We start from the raw sequence: 22,109 nt of genomic DNA, 5'->3' as shown, positions 1-22,109 counted from the left end.
TTAGCATTGAAAGAAAAAAAAAAGTGAAATACAAGAGTTCTTCCATACTGCACAAGCACTGTATGAATTGCAGATGAGAATCTGGCAGCTGTTAGCATGTGCTCTTTACATTCCCACTTATGAAACTGTAAACCAAGCACCTGCACAGCAACAAGGAGATTCAACTCTGTTAAACAGCTGCAACACAAATGACTGGTTAAGCCTGAAAAAGTGTTGGTACTTCTTCACAGCTTGGCAGATTTCCATGAGCTAAGGAATCCTCTTCTGTTTTGTGTTCTACAAAGCTATAAAGCACAAGAAAAGAAATACTACCATCAGGTTAGTGAAATTAAATCTTAAAAATAGTGCAAGTCTTGAACACAGTGATTGCCAGACAACACTGCTGTGCTATGGAACTGGAGCTATCAAGTCTTAAGTCAAAGCACTAACGTTCTGTTTGAGCATGCACATGGTTTTCCTGAGTCACAAAAGTCTTACACCTTTCACAGGAGTGTAACTTCAAACTGGGACCACTCCGAACCATTTTGTAAACCAGTTTAAAACTCCTTACCACAACTAACCCACAGTTAGGAAAGGGCAACTATCCTGCATGCCCGTGATGGCAGGTCTTATTTTCCCAGGACACATTCAAAATCCTGCATCTTTTTCTTAACCCTGACACATATGGCTATCCTTTCGAAAGGAAACAGGAAAAATTATTTTCCGTTTTGGAGATGGAAGTCTATAAATGCACACACTTGTGTACTCACCTGAACATCTTCCCTTCATTTCTGGGTTCATCCGTGCCAGGTCCACCGAGATTGATGAGCTCTCAGCAATATCCACATCTCAGCATCTTCCCAAGCATCTCATCTCCAGCAGTGTTGTGAAAGTCCCTTTTCAGCACGTCCAGCTGTCCCTCACAACATAGTGGTAAACAAAACGGTCACAACAATGGCATTTACAGAACTGTGTAGTCGGGACCCACTTGCCTTCTACTCAGACTGCAACTTTTCACTATGCTGTGTCCTTCCCATCTGCCTTGCAGCATCTGAAGAGACACATGAGCAGGAATTCCACAGTTAATTTTGTACAGCGTGCATATATCATACCAGCTGAAACAAGTCTAGACTGACTTGATTCATTAAAAAGCATGAAGTTCAGCTGTAAGCAGAACTACAGATGGCTGCTCTGAGATGAGATAGCAGGAAGAAGTGTTTCCAAAATAATAGGGGATGGACAGAAACGATAGATGCCTTAGTTACAGTGGCCACTGTTGAGCAAAATCTAAAATTATGACCTAAATGGTTACTGTAGAACCATTTTCAGAGAACTGCTTCTACATTCCACTTGACAAGTAATGCAAAAAGAGAATTTAGGTTTTTACATCAATCGACTGAGCATACACATAACACGCTGCCTTCTCAGAACAGCCTTATCAGAACAAACGTGTAGAATGGGAGCCAACCTACCAGCGTAGAGTTTTGAAGATCACAGCACCACAGAGTCATGGAAGAAGAACATATTTCAGAACTGATGCCAGCAAGTTTTTGTTTTCTCTCAGACTGACAAGGAAACCACACCACAGGATTACTTTACACGGGCTGGATGTATTTTAATATTACTTACTAGACACTGTAAACCAGTGATGATCCTGCCCCTTGCTCAAACTTCAGTTGACTCTATTGACTGTGAATAGCGTGAGGGTTGCTGTTCTAAATCTCAGCCTTTGTACAGGTTCTTTATTAATACCTTAGAAACAGTTTAAGGGTAGAATTCTCTAAGATGAGCTAGCAAAACCATCTGTGAAACTGCATTTTCTTCATCCCATTTTCTAGTTCTCAGCATCCCTTCCTCATTTAGCAGGACTAGCTTGGTTTTCTTTGGTGGAATAGCTATTTTTCAAGTGTAAACCCTCTGATGCAAGAGTTCTGGTATTAAATTTATGGATATTTAAAATCCTGAGGATCAAAGCAGATCGCATCAGTGTCTTTCACATTTGAGAAAAATGTGTAACTTCTGAGCTAGGTCAAAGAAAGCTAGAAAGAATTTGCATTTTAAAAAAAAGTTTATTTAGACATCTGTTGCTCTTAAATTACAAAAGTTAAAAAGAGCACGCAGTGCACTGACACACTACTTCTTACTTCTAAAGCTGTTTTAAGATGTAAGGTGGCTTCTTCAAGATAAGACAACTCAGCATGATCCAAATTCATCTATCCATTTTTCATATTTCTCAATGTCCGCAGCAGATACAGATTTAGAAACTTTCTTCAAAGCTATTTCAAAGTCTTCCATAGTTGTTGGCATGTGCATTTCATCTCGGGAAAGATTCCTTATTTCTTCTGGTGTCAAGCCTTCAATGCGCCTTCTCATAGCCATCAACGACGCATCTCTGTTAAGGATGCAAAAAAAGTTATTCAATGAGTCCAGCTGTTTGGTGAGTTCAGCTGTTTGAAAGGCTCAGCAGCCTTGTACAACCTACAGTACTATGCTTTTTCATGTTTTTCAAACATGGATTTATTCTTGCTGGATCTTTGAACGGCCCCTATTCACAGGCTAGCCAGAAGAGGTAAAGATGAACTGATTTATCTAATGTCACTGCACGCCTATGATGTAGCTGATGTTTAGAGTATTTTTAAACAGGAAAAAGGCAAAGTAATGGTTTTACTCCTCCTATGTATAGGAGAAGTGGCTGGAATGCTTTGAGTGTTTCCTGGTTCAAACAGGAATCACGCTTGTAGAGACAGAGGGGTTGACAGTATCTACCTCCAACCTGTACATTCACAGCTAAATGTTAAACTACAAAATCTGTTCAGCCTGTGGCTCCTCAAGCTTCTGGCCTCAAAAAGCATCAAGTGTCTTTACAAGTGAGTTATTTTCTTGCTGCATTAAGTTTGACTGCATTTGGACTTCCAACAGTAATGAGCCACTGAGGTGATAAATGGATAACACTGAAACACTAAAGTTCCTGCTACATTCATTGTTCTATATAGCTTATAAGAAAATGCTACTTATTTTGTCTAGCAGTAAAAGAGATGGAAGGATGGTCCTGGCAATGTCACAACAGTATCATGTCATATTGGTAGGTGAGAATCCAAAGATAAAACCTTATAGATGTCTTGTAGGAGGACTCAAAGATGGTTTCAGCATATTCTGTTTCAGTTTCATGCCCTCCCCCCAAAGGAAACTATAACTGACAGACTTCATTAATTTACTAATTAACTGTCAGCAATTAGAATGCATAATGCAGTAACTAGAATTTTGGAACTATGCAAAAAAAAGTTGCGTTGTTGAACTCCATCTTAGCCAAATATCACCACACTTTGTTATTATATAATCATTTGAGAACTGAAAGCCAATGCTACACAAGCCAGGGGTGGGGAGGAGGCAGGGCAGGGCAGCGATGGGGGAGAGGGAGGGGAAGTATCCCCAATTTGCTTCCAGGCAGCAGTTTACCAAAATAAAAATAACTCAGGCAAACAAAAAAAAACCTCACCATATCCCAACATGCCTATAAAATTCAAGTGCAGCTGTCACCGCTTTCTTCTGTAAAGTCATTTTACTGCCAGTCACCCCAACATCAACCCTTAGTACTTAACTTTAATGCACCCTTAGTGCCTGGAGAAGCACCAAAGCCACATTCACAAAATAAGCAGCCACCCACTGGAACACACAGTGGGGGTCAGTTCCATTCCAAAGACCTTTCAACTTTCACAGTCTGCTTAGAACAATGATTCAAAGTCAGTGCATACTCATATCTAATATGGACTTTAGATGCATTTTATATTTCCCGAATGTCTTTGTAAAATAAAGTTCCACCTTTATTCTCTATGGTTATATGCTGACTGTTAGGAAGTATACTAATCTCTGACTGGTTTTCACTCTGGCACAATGAACTTTGGATTTAATCTCAAATTATTTAAGATAGGAAAATAATTTGACCAAACCAGACTTCTTGGCTCACGTTTTAAGTTTTTCCTGTGTCACTAGCAAGGACTGTTATAGTCTACAAGTTTGAACTTTATTGTGTTTATATACTGTGTGTCTGGACCATACAAAAGCCCTTTTAAATCAGCCATATGTCTTTTTGTCTCAATGTAAATGAAATAATGACATTTAAGATCTGTTTTTCCTGACACCATTAACAAAGTGTAAATACACAGGGTAATAGGAATACTTTCCTACTAATTTCAAATCATGCACATCCAAACCCCACCTCGTCTGGATTTCTGGCTGCTGCCACCTCAGTCATCTCTAAAGAGCCACAAATGAAAGACTCAGGTGTTTCTTCATGTTTTGTTTTGTTTTCTTGCCTTTTTTAAAAAAAATAGTATTTGTAGAAATGGACTTCAATTAAAAAAGAAAAAGCAACAGTAGTATGTGTATATGAAATTAACTGAAAAACATCATAAGTATTCTGACTTTAAAACAAGTCTATCAGTACCCAGTATAAAGTTAATTACAAATAATGAACACTGGACAGACCAGATGAGACGAGCAGCAGCTAAAATGTACAAAGCAGCAGGCCAAATAAAGTCTCTCACATAATGTGAACTTATTAGCACAAACTCCTTTCAAAGCACAACCAACACCAAGACTGAGCAAAAGAACACCACAAATTCATCTCACAATCCTACAAATTAAACAAACCTGCACGACACATTATTTTCCCAGACACTGTGCAAGGTTTGTGCAGGAAACAGTTCTGCGGCTCCAAACTTTTAGTTCAGCCTTCAGCAACCCTGCTGAGAGAGCCTTTAGTGGCAGTTTAGCGTACAAGCCACTCACATTCATCCCTGTAGCACAGCTTATTGTCCGCTCAGTTACGCTCAGAAGGGTTTGCAGAGCTGCAGTAGGAATCAAGGCAAGAAATGGATCCACGTTTGAGGAAAGTAACGAGGAGGTGGTTTTAACCCAGAACAGTTAGCCTGTTCAAAGTACAGCCCCACAACAGCTGCGCTGGCACAACTTGGAGCTCAAGCCTTGCTCTGCCACACTTCAGTGCTACCTCCAAAGCCTGAAAGCACAGTTACACAGATGCTTATTAGATGACAACAGCATCTGAAGAAGTTTCAGTTCTTTATCCTTGACTGCTGATTCCATAATCGGACACTGCTGCAACTGTGCCAGTGCAAGTCTTTAGATGTAAGCAAGATGACTGATATTAGTCTCTTAGAAGAGCATGCCTCTTCCTTCCCTTTTTAATTTTTGAAAGAAAGGAAAAGTTTGGGGGAAGGGATAGAATGTATTTTTAGTCAATTATTTCAGGAATCTAGGTTATAGAATAGGCCCACAAATGCTTGTATGAAAACAAGACTGAGCAGGAGAGGAGATGGAGGAGGTAGGAGAAAACTCAAGTCAGCCTCATCATTAAAGCCAACGTGCTGAGTACACAGCTCTTGCACGGTCACACAATAAGGTACACCTGTTCTGTGCCACCAAGGAAGATGTTTTCACTTTAGTTACTCTGGCCTCTGCCACTATCACTTCTTACACATGGATGTTCCGCAGGAAGTGGTATAACCTCAGTGGAATGACTGCAATTCTTCAAGTAAAAGTCTACCATCCTGTGAATATCCCTCACGCAAAGAAACTGGTGTACATGAAAGAACATGGAATTTTACCTGAAGCACAGCTTGTTTAGATTACTCTGTTGCAACTGCTCTTCATCATTATTATATGAAAATATTCAAATGGAAATCTAGGTAAACATTAATGCAGTATTTCACCTTTTAGCCATATATAAAAAACAAGTTACAGCCTGTTTTTGTCCAACAATTTAGTCATGTAAATTAGTTACTTTAGAAACTGTTTTCTCAGTTTGTAGCAGTAGTAAGACAAATGATGCAATGTTAACGTACCTGCATACGTTGGTAATGTCTGCACCTGAATAACCTTCCATTTTCTCAGCAATATTTGCAAGGTCAACATCATCAGCCAGTTCCAGCTCTCGCAGATTTATTCTTAGGAGTTCCTCTCTACCTTTTGCTAATAAAAAAATAGAAAATTAAGTCTATGCAACTTGCTTTCTGAAGATAAATAATGAATTGAAGAAGGATAAGAGTGAAGAATGAGAAAAAGGACATCACTTTCTACAAAAGTACATGTTCAGGTTTAACCTGGTCCTGCATTCATAAATTAATTTGATATTGATCAATTAGATTTTTAAACCAGGTGTTCAGAACTAAAGGAATATTGATAAAGTTTAGATTTTAGTCTTTTTAACCACTTATCTCCCTAAGTCTTCATACCTGACGGTAATGGAATATAAATTCTCTTTTCTAGTCTTCGTCTTAGGGCTTCATCAATATCCCAAGGAAAATTAGTAGCAGCAAGTACCATGACCATCTTGGAAGGATCATCATTTTCAGTAGCCCCTCCAACACCTGCATTGGAGAAAAGAGAAGGTAAAACGTACATACAGTTCGTGAACTTCCATGTATGGAGAGAACAGTAACTACAATTCTGTAATATTAAAGGAGCTGTTCTAATGCACTTTAGCATGTCCAAGTGCAACAGAATCACTCAGTGCAACAGCACTGAGCTTTTCATCTATTTGACAGCCTGCAAGCCAAAGTGGAGAACTGGTTTAACCAGGAGCAGTGGCACAGGTCACTGTTCAGATCAGGAAGTTCCTCTCTACCATGGCTGAAACGCTTTTACAGCAGAGTTGTCTGAATTTTCACATCAATGTCCTGTAACAGCACATACACAAAAAAAACCCCCAAAACATCAAAACTATCAACACACACACAAAAAGACATTCCCCACCACTCAAATAGTACTTACTAATAGCCACGCAAAAGCCCAATTACTCCCCTACAAAGTTCTTCACTTCTGAATCAAGGCCAAGTGTTTCACATACTCAAGTGGATTCTTACAAACTGCTGAAGCGAATGTTTAAATTGGGTGGACTGAATCACAGCTTCTCAGAGGCAGAGACAACATCTCAGCCTCTAAAGCACTGTGAAACTGCTGCTATATGAAGAAGTCAATTTCATCAAACTTGCTACCCTCTGCATTTACTGGTTTTGCTTCTAATCACAGGATTGGGCTGTGGAATAGCCATTGTACCTAGTCTGCCTGAAAATTTGCATATAAAACACCATTTATGAATGCTCAAGTAAAAGGACTTCAAATAGTTGTTACTTATAAAATTAGCTTATGCACATACTTGAGTTATGAGAACAGTATTACAGCTCTACTACTACTTAAAGTCAAACATAAAAGAGTATCACATCAGAGAACCAGAAATAAATACGCAAATCTTCTGACTCATGGAATTAGATCACAAATTAGTCCATAGAGTGGCACTTCTCAGATGCTTCTTTCCTTCTCCCTGCTCCCTAGAGTATAAAAAGGATGCCTCTATAGCAACTTTGCATAGTGTTACCTACTTTTAAACTTTGTTCATTTGTGAAATATTAACCAAACAGCTGTAATGAACTCAGTGTTTTAAAAAGAAAACTTTTCCAACCACTTCTATAAAAAATTACCTTCATTTTTTATTTATATCATTAGTAGGAAAAAAGAGATCCCAAATAAGTTGAGTGTAATGATTGCCTTTGAAGTTTATATTGGAACAGGTGACAGTTCTTTTGAACCACTTTTTACTTGGTTTTGCAGAAGTAAGTTATGTGCTAGGTAAAGCTTGAGAAGAGCAATTAATACTTCTTTTCTTGTGCAGTTTTGAAGTCTCCTATTTCCCACTGAATAATCATTATTCTGGGTCAGTAATATAAGGTCATTGCTCAGATGCTAAAAGATTGTTAAATAACTGGCAACTTCTTTTCTTCCACACCGACAGTTGGAATAGCGCATTTCTATCTTTTTACCCCAATTTTATGTAAGGCTTTCAAACAAATTGCTTCTGAAGAATTAAGTTTTGATTTTCTTTTTTCTCCCTCAAGTTTCCTCCAATCCAGCACTCCTCAGAGATCAAGTTATTTACCATCCATTTGAACAAGCAGTTCTGCCTTTACACGTCGGCTAGCTTCGTGCTCCTCAGAAGTTCCTCTGCGACTACAGATAGAGTCTATCTCATCAATAAATATAGTTGTCGGGGCATAAAATCGAGCCTAAAGAAAATAAAAAGATAAAGCAGAAAGTTAAATGGCAGTCTGCTCACATTTAAGAAACAGCAGCATATTCAGAGCTGAGTAACAACACATTTATCTCAAGGAATCACGTCTTGAGTACCAACTGTACTGAACCTTCCCTCTCTTTGACCAGTGCACACAACTGTAAAGCAGCTGTACACTCATTAATAACATTTGAGTAGAACAATTTCTGGTCAAGTCCTGTAACTGTTAGCGCTATAAACAAATGTTTAATAAGATAAAAGCAGTTCTATACATTAGGAATAACCATCAAAGTCATCACAGAATGCCTGAATAAGAACCCATTTAAAGCTAGGAGGAATGTCAGGCTAGGACACCAGTGTATGGAACCTGCCTGAGATACAGGTCAACTGCAAAATAACCCTAACCTTTCTGAAAACAAGAGAGGTGAAAGACAGGATCTGCAGTAATAAAAGCTATCTACAGCAGCTGAGGTGCTGTCCTTTGCACATATGCATTTTTGATTGATAGGCATGGCATAAACTCATTTAATATGATCACACTATATTGTAGAAAGTATTTTATTTCCTAACTTTTCTGACTACTGTAACTGCAACTATGCTGCCCCCTTCAGTAGTGGGCACCCTGGCAGGCACTGCACAGCAGACCTATTAACACATGAAAAAAAGACTTACACATTCTGAGCCAATTTCAAGTATTATGTTCTCTGAAGCCTACTACAGTTTGGAAGTCCACTTATTTTAAGCACAAACACAAAACCACCCACAACAACAACACACGCTCAGGCTGAGTAGGGTTCTCACCCAGAAAGCAATTAGATTTTATCTCCAGTTTTGTGTTCAAGTAAGTTCTACAGCGCTCATCAGCTTATAGAGAGGTACCTCTAATATAAGAAGCTAATCCTGAGAACAAAAACAATTTTTCAGTTTTTATAAAGCTACTTAGGAACAACCAGATCTTGAATGCACATGGCTGAATCACAAGGTCCTAAAGTGTCTGAAGCTTGGAGAGCTGTTTTGGTATGCTATGAGTTCTAAAATCTTGGCAAGGTTTCCCTATTCCAGAAGTAACTCTGCCTCATTATCTCACTATTTATGTTCCGAAACTTCAATCACCATTTCAAACAGCAGACGAACAAGTTTCTCAGATTCTCCTCTGTATTTTGAGGTAAGTGTGGAAGAAGAAACATTGAAAAAAGTAGTCTTGCATTCAGTGGCTACAGCTTTTGCCAGGAGGGTCTTTCCAGTACCAGGAGGACCAACCATCAGTACACCCTATTAAAATGAAAAAGAACCACTTTTAGGACAAGAATCAAAACAGACAGGCAATTTCACAATCTGTTTAATAGCGTAATACTAAAATCCTAGATATAAACTTTCCCTTGAAAAGTTATTCCAAGGTAAGTAATTAATTACTACTGCATACTTGCAACAATATAGCTGAAGACAGTGTATGTATCTGGCTGACATCTTTGTTTTGTTAGTCCTATTTACCGTAAATTTTGTTAATAAAGTGGAAAGAATTTATATGAACTGTAAACCACCTGAAATTTCTTGTTCCGCCAAGGTCCAATCTCAGAATCTTACTTTTGACCACAGGATCAGATTATTTTCATACCTTCCATGGCCTTCTAATTCCCTTAAAAAACTCCGGCATCCACATTGGTAAAACTACAGCTTCCTTAAGCAGCTTTTTGGCTTCTACTAAATCAGCAATGTCATCCCTGACAAAAAAAAAAAAAAGAGAGAGAAAAAGCTGTTTGACAGATTCAGACAGACTGCAAAGGCACCAGTCCACACCTCAAAACAATATGCAATTAAACTTATTGTTATGTAATAGCTCTTCCATAATTCAGGAAAATGAGCTGGATTCATTTACGTTCTAGTGGCAAAATCCTACAACAATTGCACTTGTCATCCAGCTAGTAGACTCCAGCTGGATGCAAAAGCAAAGAGAGACACAGTAAGTATTTCACTAGAGCACTCTTGTTCTTATTCACAGAAAGAATAAACAGAATAAGGCAAGCTGGTTTAACTTATGTTAGTTACAAATGATGCTTTCTTCTTTTGCCCAGAGACCGGCTGTCCCTGAAACGTGAATACCATCTTTCATCATCATGAGAACAATTTACTGAAGACTAATAGATGGAGCTGAATTAAAGAGAATTTTTAGAATTCTTGTTCAGAGTTACAAATGTATTAGTTCTTAGATACCTTACAGGCTGGGTCTTATTTTCTTGAGGGTAACTCTCGGGGCATTCCACTTAACAGCACATGCCCAAGTAATATTTTGGTTTACGGAGAACTCTTTACGGAGAATTAGTCTCAAATCTGAAGTGGTGATTTAAGATTCAATATAAAAACTGAAACAAATATTTACGTATTAAACTGAAATACATGGCAGTTGCATGCATACCAAGTTGTTTGTGAGATTTTTCAGGGTTTTTTAAAGTCTACTTTATTTGCCAGAAGATTTTTGCTCATTTAATCCTCACAAAAATCACTTAAGCTTGGAAACATTCAGAACACAAAACAACCTTTGTGTAAGGTTTAATGTTTAACACATTTATGTAAAGGTACTGACACATGGTTATATTTTATACTGGCAGTCATATGACATCCAGTAAGATTTCAAAAGGTTCCTATATTGACATAACATCTTTGTTAATTGGTTTTCTAATCTTGCTACATGCCTGGTAGCAAAGCAGGTTTTTAAATGAAGAGACACTGGCAGACGCTCTTTTGCAACATATAAGGTTCTAGTATCTCAAAAATTGATTTCAGGACTCTTAGAAAATTTTCAGAAGCTTTGTATGGTCAGGCTGGAGAGGGCTTCGAGCAACTTGACCTAGGGAAAGATGTCCCTGCCCATGGCAGAGGGTTGAAATAGTTATCTTTAATCATCCCTTCCAACACAAACTATTCTATGAATCCATGGGTAGAAAAAAAAGTTCTAAAAATACTCAACTACAAGGAGTTTAGTTGCCTATTTAATGAATAAATAAAATCTGTAGGTTCTTTTAATATTTAAGCGTATATTAAAAATAGTTAATTCTTGTCATATCTATAAGAGGAAAAAGAAAGAACTAAGAAAGACTGGCAGCAGTATTCAAACTTACCATCGAATGTTTGGATTCTGAGAAATGATATCTCTTTCCAAAGCTTCTACTAAATCTTTATCATATCCAGTACTATCAAATTTCTTTGGTTCAGATTCTGAAATCTCAGATGTGGATTTGTTCTATATATAAAGGATATAACAACATCAATACCTAACAATGGTTGTAGTACCAATGGATTTTTTTTAACAAGTCCATAGTAGCATCATATTTCTAGAAGGCGACAACATAAACCAGCATGAAAATTATGAAGCATCCATATTCCTGCTGCACTGCAAGATCTCTTGGTTCACCCACACTTCTGTACTGCCCTGGTCCCGCTTCCTTCTCCCCAAAGCCAGCATATTGTACTGATGCAGTTTCTTTGCCTTAGTAGGTAATCAAAACTGCAAACATCTATCCAAGTATAACAGTCTTAGCCTCTTCTCCCAGAGAAATGAAAAACTATATAAGACAGCAGCTGGGTAGGGAGAATTACATGTAAGACTGGCTCAGGAAAGTGTCACACTGAGCTAGGGTATGTCAAACCCTCTGAGTGTTGTACATATGCCATAAATATGGGACACACAAAAGCAGAACTTCCTTACACAAGATGAGCAAAGGTGATCTGCAGGAAGACCACAGAAGTAAAAAAGAGTTAATTAACTGATAACAGGAGCACGGACAAGAACAGCAGAGAAGCAGCTCTGCAGTAGAGCAGAAGCAAAGAAGCTACACAGCTGAAAGGGCTCAAACAGCAGAGACCATGCAACTGAAAGGAAATAAAACGCACCACACATACCCTTTTTTTTTTTTTTAATACACTTAACAGCAAGCACTGGTGATGACAGAACAACAGTAAAAAAGTAAAAATACCTATCCTGTCTCTGTGTGCATGTATCCTTAGTGAGAGGGGACTCTCACTCAAGACAATGTAATTAAGCTTCTAATAAAAGTAGTAGTTTACACAGCTAATCAATTCCATCCTTGTAGCTTATACTATTTCCACAGACCATGACACCTTGCTACAACATAAGCTTGCTGAAGTTTACAAACTATTACATAGATATTTAATTTATTCAGACTCTGGAAAACTATGAACTGAGAGTCTTCAGTACAATCTCTTACTCTGGGAAACAAGAGCACAAGCAAAAATTAAAGTATTCTAATGGCAACTAAGAGATCATAGATCATTCTCTCTCTGGAGTATATGCTGGGTGTTTTCTTGTTTTAAACTGAAAAGAATCTGGATCTAATACCAGATCTCAACAAAAAATATGTAGAGGTCTCCCTTCAAGATTGAACAGATCTTGAAATGCTTTGGAACAGGCAAGTCAAACTCAGTCTAAAATATACAAAATCAATTCAAGAATCCATAAGGACTTCCCATTGGAATGAACTCCATTTACCAGATTACTTCCTCCAGATGAGTGTGTGTGTGTTTTTTTAATGAATCCGTAACACAGATTGTCCATAAAGCAAAGATACCTTACAAGGAGAGATTCAAATCAGCATGCTGACTTGAACAGAAGAAACATTTTATAGGCATCTAATTTTGTAATATACTCAATATTAAAAAAGCAAGACTGAGTTTCTCATCTTCATGAAGTTATTTGCAAGCTTACCTTTTCCTCCTTTCCTTTATTTTGCTGATCCTTTTTTTCCCGGCTGCGGACTGCCTTCCCTTTATCACTGGGATTTCGAGAGGATGGTCGGTGAGGGCCTCTGACAGATGCACTTATACGATTATTGTGACCTCTGCAATCACTGCACTGAGCAGACTGACGTTTTCTGGGTCCTGGCGAAGGTCTAATTAGTTGTAACATATGCAAAAAGCCTCAGTGTAAAGTCACTGGTAAGCACTACACAACCAAATAAAGTCGTTACGAGACATTTTGCTCAAGATAAAAATCTGTATGTCAGAAACAAGACAGATATTTTCAAATAGTCACTGAAAATCCATTTGTCCTTTGCCACAAACTCAGGGCTCATTTGCTTAAAACAAGCTAATTACTAAAGTAATCCTAGTATTATGGACTTTAGGAAACAAACAAACAAACACCCCCCCCCACACACACACACCCTTCCCCAATATATTTTCTCCTTATCACAATGGTCCTCACTCTCCTACCCAAAGAAATGTAAAGATTTCTTGGGAATGACAGTTTTATTTTCACCTCTTGGGAAAGAAAATTTATGTGAGGCTTCCAGTTGTTTGAAACTATACCATTTTTAGAAGCACATATGAATAAACCAGTATCGTGACTGGTATTATGGATTTCTTTTTTAAAATTCAGTTTCTTCCCCAGGCACATCCGTTACTCTCACAGATATACTTTTTCCATGGGCCTTCTCGTGGGCCTTCCTAAAATTCCAGCATTAATAAGCTAGCAGTCAAGTTTAAGGTCAGGGATATTTCTAGAGAACAGAAAAAGGAAGAGATACTATGATTCGGTGAAGAGCATTTACTGACTAGAAGATGTGTTTTGACATATCATTCAAGCTACACCAGGATCCACTACCTTCATAAAACTTGTCTTTAATTGATTGACAGCAGCAAGTCTGTCAGAATTGTACATATCTTTTTCAGAGTGAAATGTGTATTAGGCAACATGAATGTGCTAATGATAAGGCAATAAGTGCTAAAGTCTTTCCACTCTCCAAATGGAGTATCTACCAACCTTCATTTTTATTTATGAGCACCTAGACACATCCAAATTCCATTCCAAAGCTCAAAATAAAGGAATAGTGTGATTACACATCTAATTTCCACCTGAATTTCTGAGTTCTGCTATCTCAGTATAGGAATTTACAGTGGTTATTTCAATGCAATATGGCCCACATTTTCCCTGTGGCTTTCTTCATATTACCACAACTCAATACTTCACCAGCTGGCAAGACAAATGGAACAGAAACAGTTCTCTCAAGTCTTTCCCTTTTTAGAAACATGAGTGTGTATCTCTTCTCTAGAAAGCTTAAAAATATTAGAAAAGTTCTACCTCCCAGACACTAAGGTTTGAATGAAATGGGCCAGCAGTGTTCCAAAGTTACCAAATGAGATAAACAAACAGTATGATCACACAAGACCCATTTCTTTCAGAAAGCAGGCTTAAAATAATAAAAATGTAAGAATGTAGCCATAAAGACTGAAGTTACCTGTCTGTGAGAAACAGCTTGTAAATTCAAAGCCTCAAAGAACAGTTTGACAGTACAGCTAAGCTGATCTAATAGTTGGTTTCTGTTTAAGCACGCAGTTCCATCTCTGCTTTGCACGCACTGGCATGTGTTAAAACCTCCAATTCACCAATTTAGATAGCTAATCTCAGGAGAAAAAGCAAGAAAAAAAAAACTAAAAGCCAAACAACAAAAAGCACTAGCCCCATAAAACAGTGTCTTTTTGCCAGTTTAGCATCCTAAGCCAGCTAAGCAATGCAAACAAGGACACAACTGAAAAATCTCGGGCAACTGTGGAGGACAGGACTGCCCTTTCAGCAGCAGCTCCACTGTCAAACCACATGGCAAGGCCTTGGTTCCACAGACACTAACCCAGCATAATTCAAAGCTCATGAAATAAGCATGCTGGCCTGCAGCTGCTTGTTCCCACCCCTTCCCTTGAGCTCAAGCCTGCCTAACTGGCGAGCTCACAAAGGAGATCTGGCAACCACCCTGCTACACAAAAAGAACTGAGATTGGACAATTCTAGATTTTACTGTTACTCTGATAATACTTCTTCATCCAACTGTGTGCAGAGTCATTTTAAAGTCAGCAACAAGGTCAATTCAAGAAGAGAGTTGAGCTTCCACAGAATGAAGAGTTTATGTTGTCAGTAAAAAAAAAAAACAAAAAAAAACAACAAAAACAAAGGCAGCAAAAAAAGTGCTTGACATTAGTCAAGAAGTCAAGACCACATAAGATAAAAGCCCTGGAACATTCTGAAGCAAGCTGCCTCAAAATGGCATCTCCTTCAACACAAACCGCGACAACCTGCTGGTGTGAAGTATTACACATCTAAATCCTAGAACAAAAATTACACAGGATCAGGCTGAACTCAGACCACACTTTGCCCTGATAAACATTAATTTAGCTCTTCAGGTTTCCTCTTACCTACGTTCAGCAGGTACTGGCAAAGACCAGACTTCTGCATCATGAGCTGGTAATTCTTGTTGTGAAGCTTTCAATGGAGTACTGTCTAGTTTAAAACTCTCTAGTGTTTTCATTATATCTTTCACATGTTTAGCTTCTACACTTATCTCCTGCCAAACCTGATTAAAAAAAAAAAAAAAAAAAAGGCAGATTAAGCACTTTGCAAATAAGTTTGTAACAGACCTCTGTTCAAGCCTGTGTAATGCCTGGATGGATGCCATGAGGTTTCACAAGCTACCCGATTCTACTTCGATAGACAAGAGTAACACACATCAGATATTAAGATTTTTTTTTTTCTGCCTTCCTTACACTTTTAAAGAATAAACAAATCAACTTTTGATCTAACAGCAAAGAGATATTTGACAAATTTTGCATATTAAACAAGTATGACAGAAAATAGCACAACCTAATAAACTGAATGTCAATTAAAAAAAAGATGGTTTATGTTAAGGATAAATTAGCATGGTAGCCACAACTCAGTTCCTATGAAGGATCCATAAGTCACACTACTAAAACACTAAAAGGGAAATAAGACTATTCAAAATTATACCAGCCAAAAAAACTTCAGCATAACAGGGACACTCATGAGTAAGAAGCTGACAAGACATAAAGTGCACTGGCTCCCTAGGGCTGTGTTCCATTGCTTGTTCTGTCATTGTCAGAGCAAGAAATCATAAAGACGACTTAAATAAGTCTATATAATAACGAAAAAGTCTATTTATAACAGCACGACAGTTTATCAGAGAATGGTGTAAGTATTTTTATACTTTTGTTTACCAAAAGATAGGCAATTTTTGCTACTTTAATACTTTTCCCTCAAAACGTCCCAGAAAAGTACTATTTACCTGTTGCCATTTCTGTTGCAGATACGTATCTCTGACAGAGTAGAGGTACTTATTCATTTGGTCAAGAACTCCCTGGTAGTAGACCATTGCAGAGTCATAATTTCCAAGCAAGGCATATTCACGGGCCAGCTTTACATTCTCACTGATCATAACAAGGCTCATGTTCAACATGAAGCTGAAAAAAATAGAAAATATTAAGGAAAAAAAATATCCTGGGACCAGAACAAATTTTTGCAACTATTTGCTTATGCTAATTACCTCATTTGGTACATCAAAATATAGAGGCTGGAAACACACTAGTTAGAAAAAGGTCCTAAAATGAAAGTCATCCACATAAAAAAATAAGTGTTTCTCTATTACTAGAAATGAAACGCTTCACTTCATAGAATTGTTTAATGCAACGAAGATTGTTGAAAAGCATATACAAGATACGCAGACTGAAATGCACTATTGCAACCCACAATCGCATACACTCATTCTCTCTTTATTCTACTGTAAGATAAATCGGTATTTCACTCTTAGCGCTAAAACACTGTCCATACATGTGGTTTAAGAAAAACTCCAAACAATAAAGCAAAGCCCTTCTGCCATATGCATTAAGTTTTGGGGTTTTTTGCCTTAACATTCCACACATACAAGTTTAACACTCTGATTTTGTCTTGTGGAGAACACTATTTTTCAATTTTTTAAATTTTACAATTATTCAGTTTTATTCAATGTTTCTTCAAAACAAATATTCATCTTCCATGCCCAGCTTGCACCTTCCTATCCCCTCCATTTTTACACTTAAAAAGAGACTCTTGAAAAATGTTGAGGCTGCTAAGTTAACACGGAAAGGTAAGGAAAGGCCACAATTAAACATTTACTGTGTAGCTACTCACTTTATTTAACCCGTTGTTCAAACCATGCTACTTTTCCACTAGTATAATGGACTGTGAACACTTCTAGTTTGTAGCACTAGCAGAATCTGCACTTTTAGATTAGAATAGCACATAAATTATTTATACAAATACAGTAATAAGTAGAAGCAGTAGGCATTCTTTATGTTACAGCCACGGTCCATATAGCAGCCATCCTATGTTCTTACCCATTACTCACACATCCCACTCCCTTCTTCTCTAAGATATCTGCACTGCCTCCACTTCTCCTGTCTCTTGTACACCAAGAATTTCCCCATTCTTCTCCTAATTTCCTAGAACCAAGCACAGAAAACATTAAAATAAGAAAATAAACATGCCTGCAAGAGTGTCGTCTTGCTCTCATTTCGGTACCTGTAGCCAGTACCAGTAAGAAGCAATTGCGGACAAGCAATTACAGCTAAGCCCTGGGATGAAGCATACTTGATACAGATCAACTATTTAAAGAACGTAAGCAGTACTAAACTCACATGTGCAATAAGCAGACTTAAGACTGAACGCATTTGAAGACCAGGTCATGGTCAAATTTGGACACATTGAGGTTTCAGAAGCCACACTCCACACACCCGAGACAATCTATTGCTAAAATATTAGCTTCCCATTGTAAAGAGTGGCTGCTAAGTACAAATCACACATTTGAAGACTTACACTCCGTTTTCTGTCTCTTTCCAAAGTAACTTTATGAACGGACACACAGCTGATCCATTCCTGCACCAACAGCCTCTTCTTTTTTGCTTCCTTCCTCAGCTTCTCTTGAAGCAGATAGCTGCTGTGAGAAGCTTCAGCCCAAACAGCAAAACTCTGGCAACAGCAGGAGCTGAAGACAGGCCTCTGACCGCCCACACCCATCCATGCAGAAGGGACCCATGGGGCTGAATCCGGAGACCTGCTATCAGAAGGACCTACGCTACATAATCTCATTCCGGCAAGAGACTCGCTGAGCTGGCCACAACGATGTCTACAAGCTGATAAGAGTTAATGTGACCAGCAACCACAAAGGCTACCATATCCCCGGCTAATTAGGCTTTGAAGACATTGTTTGACTTGGGAGCTTTGTTGCTTTTCACCTCAGGAGAAAGAGCCTGAAGATGTTTGGTAATATCTGTGTGATGATCCATACAGCAGCTGACAAAGTTTTCCCTGCTATATTTTAGGAGCAAGCTTTTCCACTCCTGCTCATCCTACCAGATACACCTGTTTGCCTGTCCTGAGAATTCAAGCTGATGACTAACACCACTGAAATCACAAGTTGAGCAAGATGCTAATAAACATTTTTAAAATCAAGTAATAGCAAGTTACTAAAGCCAAACTAGACTTTCAAATGCAGGCAGGAGCTATAGATTTTTTTTTTCCACACTGAATTAATGCTGTAGGGCAATCCAAGCAGAAGAGAAACTCTGTTTAAATATCAGAAAAAAAAAAAAAAAAAAGCTTGTAAGAATAATTTTCATCTGGAAATGTGAAAATAGCAAGAATTGGAAAACAAACAAATGAGGCTAAGCCAGAAAGATATAAACACTTGGAACCAAAACAACAGCATTGTACATAAATGTGATTTTTAGGTGAGAAAAGAAAAAGACAGAAAGAAGGAGCAGAGACAGAAGAAGAAGTTAACATCTCACAGGGGGGAAAAGTAATAAAAAAAGGTAATCACTTAAATTTATAATGCTTCCATGACAACCACAAGTACTAATTCCAATGAGAACCCAGGAATACATCTGTTTTATCAGTGGTACTGAAAATGCAGGAGAATTTATTTTAAACTAGAAAGTCAGTTTAATTTCTTCCTTCATGTTGAGTCATAAGAGCAGAAGAGCTTGAAGTGGCTTCCAAGTACAAGGCTCTTATGTACAAGTGGGGCAGAAAAAGCTGCTGGCTCTGCTGCACATGCCACTGCTGCTGCCACCTGAATAGTGTCAGAGCTCATACACCAGTGCAAGTCCATAGGCTTACTGCACCTGTAACTGAAGATGCTGAAACAGTTTGAAACCAGGAAAAATTAAAGGAGTACTAATCTGAAACCAGATTAAGGTTTGCAGTAGAAAGTCATCGTATGCTCTGGCAGCTCAGAGTAGGGTGCAAGACACCTATGGGAGAGGTGTGAGTATGCACAAATCCAGAGTTAAACTAGACCTGAAGGAATTAAAAAACAAACAAACAAACCCAAACCAAAAACTAATCCTGCACTACCTAGTAATTTTTAAAGTATTTACAAATACCTAGTACTGTCACGTAACAGGATGTCAAAGCAGCAAGGCTGCACTTATCAGCTATGACCTTTCCATGAATCATGCCCAGTGAAGTTATCTATATTCCAACAGCAACTGAAATAGTAACAAGCTCGTAAAGTTTACAACAAACAGGACAGAAGGAAAATAACCCAAGCAATTTGTCTTGCAAGTTTAATTCTACACTGTATGCAAACACACACACTTCACAGTAAGAATACTCACTCACTACAGTAGCTATATTTATAGTTCCCTGAGATTAACAAAATAAACCCGTCAAATTAACCCATCTCTACTAACAGAATAGATTTTGTTATTTGCTCCAAGGACCTAAAATACTTCTAGAATGTAGAAGCGGGGTTGAAACATAACAAAGGCTCAAAATACCTAAAACTTCTGGGAATGGGATTTTGGAACTTATTTTTATATTTTAAAGACAACAGACTGACCATCATCAAGAAAACACCGCGCATACATCATGTTTTCCACAGCGACTTTAAGGAATTACAATAAAGAACAACTAAAGTAATTTCTGCTCACATTCATACATTAGAATTTGGGAAACTGTAACTGAACACAGTGTCAATCCTGTTTCACAAAGAAATCACCCACAACTTTAAAAAATAAGAGATCGATATGCAGATGTTGAAAGGGAAGATTAAAGTTGGAGTCTACCCAGTTACAACAGGGGACCCGTCAGCTACTCTGCCGACTCAGAGAACAGCAAAAGCCATACGAGGAGAACAGTTTCAAAGAGTCTTTCAGTGCAGCCTTAATGTTTGGACTAAGTCAGAGCCTGAATTTTGGCAGTGTACATGTTTCCATTATTTCAGCCTGCTATACAGGCTTTGACATCAAAGCAACCATGTAAAACTCATAAAGTTCTCTCAGTGAGCCAGAAGAGAAAAAAACCTCCGAAGTAACAGCTTTCAGGAATTGATTTTTACTGATGGCAGGGCTGCAATTGGACTGCATCACCTCAGAGCTCCCTTCCAGCTTTAATGCTCTTCTTCATAACATCCACTCCTACCAACATTTGGTATCGACACGCGATTGCGTTGGGAAGTTGGATACTTGGGAAACGGAAGAGTTGTCAGACTTACTTAATATTAAACAAACTGGTTCTCATACACTTATTGTATTTAATAGTAACGGTAGTGAGTGAAAAACCACCAGCAACCAGAAACATAAGCGTACTTAGCTGTTTATGCCAAAAAAAAAAAAATTAGATACACTGGTGGTGGATGATTTTATGTTTTCAAGGCTAAACCTTTCAAAAGACTTTAAAGATATAATCCTACTATTTACTCCCCATTTCATGGGGGCTGGCATTATTTGAGATGGTCAACATCAAATTAGCAAGCTTCTCAGAAAATTTTGAACGGCCGGCATCAGAATGGGTATCTAGAATTGATGCCTGCTGCTTCTCTCTGGAGATAAAACTAGCATGACTGCAAAAAGCTGACCTCACTAAGGAAACTATATATATATATATATATATATGTGGAGGGTGAAGGGAGAAGTACACACCACAGTTCAGTGTTTGAATCGGTGCCCCGCAGCCCCCGAGCCCGGATCCGCGGGGCGGGGTGCCGAGCGGCCACACACCTGCACCAGTCACCTGTCGGTGACTCTGGGGACGCCAGCGCGACGCCTCGAGCACCTGCGAGCTACAACAGTGACATCAGACCGACGAGCACGGTAGTCACGGGTGTCACGACAACAACCACCGGGGCGACCCACTCTCCAAAGCAGCGCCCGGTCGCTGGGCCGAGGGGCAGAGGAGCCGAAACAAACCCTCCTCCCGCCCGGCTCCCCTCGGGGCGGCCCGGGCCAGGCGGGGCGCGCAGGTCGCCCCCCGCCTCAGGCCGAGAGGGGGTGGGGCAGCCCGCAACGGCCAGCCCGCAACAGCCACACCAGCCGCCTACAAGAAACGGAGGGCACCGCGCGTCTCTCGCACTCACTTACTCGTCTCCAGAGCTCGGCCCCAGCGCAGCAGCAGCTCCTAGTAGCCACGACCCCTCCGCTTCTTCCTCCCCTAGCCGCGCTAACCCCACCCCCAGCCTTGCCCGCCTCCTCCCGCCGCCGCCGGCAGTTTGAAGGCAAATCCGGCTGCGTCACTTCCAGCCCGGCGAGGCGGCAGTACTTGAGGGGGGGCGGGGGGTGAAGGTTCGCCCAACCAGCCGACAACATCACAGTGTCAGTTTTAGCATTATTACTGAAAGCGATGAGCTTTTCTGCCTTTTTTTCCTAAGTTTTTGAGAGAAAAACAATAAGGCGGAGAAAACAAAGGAGTGGACAAAAGCACAGATGCATTGGCCGGGAATCGAACCCGGGCCTCCCGCGTGGCAGGCGAGAATTCTACCACTGAACCACCAATGCTGACGCGGGGAAAACTTTCCCGCCTCTCTCACTTGAAGGTGACAATGTCGGACTGCGCCTGCGCCGCCGTGGATACTTAAACGGTCGCGGTTAGGACCGCTCCGCTGAGACCATTTGAAAGCCCGCGGCGGCAGTTGAGGGGAAGAGCCCTAGTTATTTTTAAAGGGGATTAAATTTCTTCCCAAAGGCCTGAGAGCACAGATAGGGCAAAAACCCCAGCAAGTTCATACTTCCGAGAAGGAAAGATGCATCACGGTGAGTAACCGGGTGCTACCAGCACAGGCCGGGCCTGCCGCGACAGGCTACCGCTAAAGACGTGCTTCATTCAGCTGATTGCTTTCCATAATCCACAAAGACGGGTTTTGCCTCGTGAAGAGCATGTATCCCTCTTTTCTTCTGCACGTATTCGTTGATTTGTGACAATCGGTGTTGTTCTG

At 39.4% G+C, this 22,109-nt stretch overlaps 1 protein-coding gene and 1 non-coding gene across 9 annotated transcripts; both read right to left on the bottom strand.

Moving 5' to 3' along the window:
• Positions 1–2,028: 2,028 nt before the first annotated feature.
• Positions 2,029–21,489, bottom strand: KATNA1 (katanin catalytic subunit A1). 8 transcript variants are annotated; one of them, XM_065057458.1, is made up of 12 exons: positions 21,255–21,345; positions 17,233–17,337; positions 16,146–16,320; positions 15,262–15,419; positions 12,783–12,966; positions 11,179–11,300; positions 9,678–9,783; positions 9,176–9,334; positions 7,931–8,057; positions 6,231–6,365; positions 5,841–5,967; positions 2,029–2,371 (listed from the first exon to the last, which is right to left on the bottom strand). In XM_065057458.1, exons 3-12 carry the CDS (start codon positions 16,314–16,316, stop codon positions 2,173–2,175), a joined length of 1,488 nt encoding a protein of 495 aa, XP_064913530.1. In that variant the 5' UTR covers positions 16,317–16,320; positions 17,233–17,337; positions 21,255–21,345; the 3' UTR covers positions 2,029–2,172. The 8 variants fall into 8 exon arrangements, with proteins under 8 accessions (XP_064913530.1, XP_064913532.1, XP_064913529.1 ...); XM_065057460.1 differs by having other exon boundaries at positions 21,259–21,345; XM_065057457.1 differs by having other exon boundaries at positions 17,244–17,337; positions 21,259–21,329.
• Positions 21,490–21,601: 112 nt separating this feature from the next.
• TRNAG-GCC (transfer RNA glycine (anticodon GCC)) lies at positions 21,602–21,672 on the bottom strand. Its single transcript has one exon. It is a non-coding gene; the product is annotated as a tRNA-Gly (tRNA).
• Positions 21,673–22,109: the final 437 nt, after the last annotated feature.

Source organism: Columba livia, chromosome 3, assembly GCF_036013475.1.
Source record: "Columba livia isolate bColLiv1 breed racing homer chromosome 3, bColLiv1.pat.W.v2, whole genome shotgun sequence".
Lineage (NCBI taxonomy): Eukaryota > Metazoa > Chordata > Aves > Columbiformes > Columbidae > Columba > Columba livia.
The sequence above is the reverse complement of the archived record's forward strand: the minus strand, read 5'-3'. Positions and strand labels throughout refer to the sequence as shown.

Bases quoted from the DNA above. Each gene is read 5' to 3' on its own strand.
- KATNA1 (XM_065057453.1), bottom strand. From the start codon at position 16,316: ATGTTGAACATGAGCCTTGTTATGATCAGTGAGAATGTAAAGCTGGCC. The intron at 15,420-16,145 runs GTAAATAGTACT...TTTTTTAATCAG, and splicing joins TGCAACAGAAATGGCAACAG to GTTTGGCAGGAGATAAGTGT. The intron at 6,366-7,930 runs GTAAATAACTTG...TCTCCAATGCAG, and splicing joins ACTGCTTGTTCAAATGGATG to GTGTTGGAGGGGCTACTGAA.